The 5,047-nt window shown below is 53.9% G+C and overlaps 1 protein-coding gene across 1 annotated transcript; it reads left to right on the forward strand.

Annotated features, from left to right (window-relative positions):
• Positions 1-282: 282 nt before the first annotated feature.
• Positions 283-3,535, forward strand: LOC120696575 (protein SCARECROW-like). Its single transcript, XM_039979533.1, has 2 exons — positions 283-2,013; positions 2,757-3,535. The coding sequence occupies exons 1-2, from the start codon at positions 455-457 to the stop codon at positions 3,196-3,198; spliced, it is 2,001 nt and encodes a 666-aa protein (XP_039835467.1). The 5' UTR covers positions 283-454; the 3' UTR covers positions 3,199-3,535.
• Positions 3,536-5,047: the final 1,512 nt, after the last annotated feature.

Here is a 5,047-nt window from a genome sequence, read left to right on the forward strand (position 1 = left end):
AAATGGCCTGGAACAAAGGCCTATTCTGTAGTAGTGTAGGCTAGTGTTGATAATTTATTGGATTGTAAGTAAATTCAAATACAAATTAGTGACAAATTTGATTCTTTCACCATATGTGGTGACAAAGAAACCGAGTTTTTTTGTTTGAAAAACAGAATTATAATAATAAACTGTTTTAAGAAGAACATGAGGCAAAGGGGAAGCAAATCCCTACTGCTGCTGCAGCGTATTCGGCTCTCCCCCATAAATATGATTAGCCAGTGGCACCCACCCCAAACACCTGCTTGTGCTTGTTGGGCTCCCGGCGGCGTCTTCCTCTTTACTCCGTCCACCTCCTTCTTGCTCGACCATCTACTCCACCTTCACTCGTCTCACCTCAGCCGCTCAGCGCCTCCTCCACCGCATCAGCATCAGCATCAGCATGCGCGCGGCGGCTTGTTGTTGGCGTTTGTAGATGGGCTCCTCCTCGCTGCTCCTCTTCCCCTCGTCCTCCTCCGCCGCGCCACCGCCCACGGCTTCTGCTGCATATTCTCATGCCACCTCCTCCCACTCCTTATTGCCGCCGCTCCCCTCCTCCCAAGACCATTTGCTCCTCCACTACCTTCACCTAGCAGAGCACCACCAAGAATCCGCCGCCGCCGCCATGGTCCGCAAGCGCCCGGCGCCCGACATGGACCTCCCCCCGCCGCGCCGCCACGTCACGGGCGACCTCTCCGACGTCACCGCCGCCGCCGCTGGTGCCGGCGGGCAGCTGCCGCATCAGTCGCCCGCCAGCGCGCAGCTGCCCGCGCTGCCCACCCAGCTCCAGCTCCCCGCGTACCAGCAGCAGCAGCAGCACGCGGAGGTGGAGGCGCCCCCGGCTGCGGCGGGCGAGGTGGCGGCGTCCACCACGGCGTGGGTGGACGGCATCATCCGCGACATCATCGGCAGCAGCGGCAGCGCCGGGGTCTCCATCGCGCAGCTCATCCACAACGTCCGCGAGATCATCCACCCCTGCAACCCCGGCCTGGCCTCCCTCCTCGAGCTCCGCCTCCGCTCCCTCCTCAACGCCGACCCCGCCCCGCCGCCGCTCCCGCATCCTCCTGCTCTCCTGCACAGCACCCCGCCCGCCGCCGCCCCAGCAGTGCCCGCTCTCCCTCCCCCTCATCCGCTTCCAGACAAGCGCCGCCACGACCCGCAGCAGCAGGAGGAGCCCAACCCGTCGCCGCAGTCGCCCAAGCCCCCGACCGCGGAGGAGACCGCCGCGGCAGCCGCGGCCGCCGCCGCCGCGGCTGCCGCGGCCGCCAAGGAGCGCAAGGAAGAGCAGCGGCGGAAGCAGCGCGACGAGGAGGGCCTCCACCTGCTGACGCTGCTGCTGCAGTGCGCCGAGTCGGTGAACGCCGATAACCTCGACGACGCGCACCAGACGCTGCTGGAGATCGCCGAGCTCGCCACGCCCTTCGGCACCTCCACCCAGCGCGTCGCCGCCTACTTCGCCGAGGCCATGTCCGCGCGCCTCGTCAGCTCCTGCCTCGGTCTGTACGCGCCGCTGCCGCCGGCGTCCCCCGCGGCGGCGCGGCTGCACGGGCGCGTCGCCGCCGCGTTCCAGGTGTTCAACGGCATAAGCCCGCTCGTCAAGTTCTCGCACTTCACGGCGAACCAGGCCATCCAGGAGGCGTTCGAGCGGGAGGAGCGCGTCCACATCATCGACCTCGACATCATGCAGGGGCTGCAGTGGCCGGGCCTCTTCCACATCCTCGCCTCCCGCCCCGGCGGCCCGCCCAGGGTCAGGCTCACCGGCCTCGGCGCTTCCCTGGACGCGCTCCAGGCCACCGGCAAGCGCCTCTCCGACTTCGCCGACACGCTCGGCCTGCCATTCGAGTTCTGCGCCGTCGCGGAGAAGGCCGGCAATGTCGACCCGGACAAGCTGCTCGGCGGCGTCGCGCGGCGCGAGGCCGTCGCCGTCCACTGGCTCCACCACTCGCTCTACGACGTCACCGGCAACGACTCCAACACGCTCTGGCTCATCCAAAGGTGCCTGGCTCCTCTTCTCCTCCATTGCTACTAGCTTCCATGTCAAATCCTCCGTGTTGCTTCTACCATCATCATGACTACTTTTCAGCAACCACTTTAGTTCATCTATCAAGCAATGTCTATCACATTTGTGATATGCACATCTATCAAGCATCAATCGTAGTACATCCGGTTCAAGCATACTCCGTAGTAAAAAAATTGCGTTTTGGAGCTCCAAAAGTTTACTACCAGTGATCATGACCAACTTTCTAGGCTAAAAAGGTTGCATCTTTACAATGCTTTGACGATCTCTTCCATGGTCTTTGGTGATCCCAGAACCACAAAAGATCCCGCTTGAATTCGGTTAGTGGATCACTAGGAGCGAGCTGAAAGTTCTAATCATCATGACCAACTTTCTATGCCAAAAAGTTTTCTAGTTCCTAGTGCCGGAGTCATGATTACTGAAATGGAATAACTGTCATCTTCGACTAACCATATCATTTCTTAATAGATCAGGAAGCTAAACTCAAATGCTTATCAAAGGCGCTATCTTTAATAGTCGATTGACTGCTGCTGTTACATATCTGCCCAATGTACTTTTTGGTTGGGGAACCATGAGATAAACTGCATTGTCCTTGATTTGATGCATCATTAAAATGCTAGAGTGTTGGTTGCTGGTTGAATCTTGTCCTGCCAGCAGAACTAATGGCCACGAAATGCACGTACTGATGCTGCTGTCTCCGTGGACCATGCACGGGTTGCAGGCTGGCCCCCAAGGTGGTGACCATGGTGGAGCAGGACCTCAGCCACTCGGGCTCCTTCCTGGCGCGCTTCGTGGAGGCCATCCACTACTACTCGGCGCTCTTCGACTCGCTGGACGCGAGCTACGGCGAGGACAGCCCGGAGCGGCACGTCGTGGAGCAGCAGCTCCTGTCCCGGGAGATCCGCAACGTGCTCGCCGTCGGCGGCCCGGCGCGCACCGGCGACGTCAAGTTCGGGAGCTGGCGCGAGAAGCTCGCACAGTCGGGGTTCCGCTCGGCGTCGCTCGCCGGCAGCGCGGCGGCGCAGGCGTCGCTGCTGCTCGGCATGTTCCCCTCCGATGGGTACACGCTCGTCGAGGAGAATGGTGCTCTCAAGCTCGGGTGGAAGGATCTTTGCCTGCTCACTGCATCTGCCTGGCGCCCAATTCAGACCCCATGCCGTTAAATTATTGAGAGCAAATTTACAGAGCTAAAGCATATTACTACTACTGCTAGATCTTACTTGGGGGTTCTTGCCCAGATCTTTTGCCTGTTTAGCTAGCTGCTCAATTTAATCAGTTCCGAGATTAGGAAAATGAAAACATTTCTGATCACTAATTGCTAGATCTCTTCACAGTGATAGTTACTGATGTAAGCTTAGTTTCATGGTAGATTTTGTTCAGCTGTCGATCGGTTATCTTCACCAAATCCGGCCAATCAGCCCTAGTTTCCATCTTCGTTTGTTAATTAATATAATCCCCATTGAATCATTATATATATGTAGAGCCCTTGATCAAAAATTACATTATCGGCTGCTCTTTTTGTGTATTAATTCGTTTAGGTTCTTGCTGGGAAGGTGGAGGTGCTTTTAGGAAAGTGTTATTATTTTTCTCCAGAAATTAGGAGAAGCTGGGGAATCCATCATCAGTTCAATACCAAAGCCAGTGATTTATTATTTTTCTTTTCTTGGGAGGATTTTTAACTTCAAATTTGTGGCAAGATAAATGGCATCATAAATGAATGTTTAAAACTAGTGCAGTGTGCAAATTGTTCCTGCTTATTGTCACCTTATTGTTTACTACTCATTTATGCCTAGTTACCTTTAGTGGACTCCACCTTTTTGTGTGTGGATATGCATTGTTTACTTTTAACATCGTGTTCACCTTTTCCTCCATGAGGTCATCAGCTTGTCAATTCTTGCTTCCTGAACATCTTAACCAATTAGCCTTGGCATGATGAGCTTGCATCCTTATTATTTTCCCCAGTGACATTCCACAAGTGAGAATATGGCGTATTTTGTTAGTTCACCATCCCCATCAAGCAATCCCACTTCACTAGTTCTTTGCTAGTACTACCGTAGTAGTTAATTTTTTTGCTCTTCTTGGCTTAGCTCACTCATAACTGCCTTTATGTGCATTGTTTGTGGAAACTGCTCGGCTGTGTTCTGTTTAGTTTACAGATGTTGTTGAAATAAAAAAAAAGAAGTGGGGCAAGAAGGAATTGTTGTTTGTTTGTTCTAGCTTGCTTCCTAGTCACATGTCCAAACTGGGTTATGAGGCAATATCTTGTAGGAAAACATGACAGTCATCAAAGCACTTTGCAGGCACAGTGGGGCGGGCAGTCATGCCATTTGCAGGATTGTCCTGTGATAACATGCTGCTTGCTCATTATGGACTGGACATGAGAGGGGTTGGTGAAGGGGGAGGCAAGTAAAGCATTCGTCCTAAAGATTTTTTTTTTTTGAAAGAAGATGTCCTAGAGAGTAGAGAGTGAAATAGCCGGCATGATTGGGGGATGGCTCATCTCTCCTACTCGTACAAAGCTTTTGTGCGCTGCCGGCCCTATCTTTTCCTGTCCGAGGGGCCCCACCATTTCTTCTTCCGAATGACCAGTCCTTTTCTCGCAGCAGAAGCAGAAGCAGAAGCAGAAGCCGTGCCCTGAGCTGTTGTCTCTTGCTCTCGTGTGTGGTAGGGGTGGAGGTACTGCAACTGGCTCGAGGTCAGCAGCACAGCACGGGAAAGACACTGATACCTCTACCACTTTGTTGCTCAGGGCAGAGGGCTGAGGCTTGGAGTTGCAGCAAAAGTTGTGGATGGTTTTTGGGGGGAGCGATGATGATAGTCGGGCGTGGTTGTTGGACTTGCCCAAACCCATTTGAGGAATACAGTAGTTGCCACAACGCATGGTTTGGTTTGATCTCATCTGATGTGGGATGTGATAGTTGCATCCTAACCAAGGTTGTGTTTAGTTCCCCCAAAAATTTAAATTTTGGTACTATAGTACATTTTGTTGTTATTTAACAATTAGTGTCCAAT

Source organism: Panicum virgatum, chromosome 3K (genome assembly GCF_016808335.1).
Source record: "Panicum virgatum strain AP13 chromosome 3K, P.virgatum_v5, whole genome shotgun sequence".
Classification (NCBI taxonomy): Eukaryota; Viridiplantae; Streptophyta; class Magnoliopsida; order Poales; family Poaceae; genus Panicum; species Panicum virgatum.

Excerpts from the sequence above, each read along its gene's own strand:
- LOC120696575 (XM_039979533.1), top strand. The coding sequence starts at position 455 with ATGGGCTCCTCCTCGCTGCTCCTCTTCCCCTCGTCCTCCTCCGCCGCG. Across the intron at positions 2,014-2,756 it reads ACGCTCTGGCTCATCCAAAG|GCTGGCCCCCAAGGTGGTGA; the intron begins GTGCCTGGCTCC and ends CACGGGTTGCAG.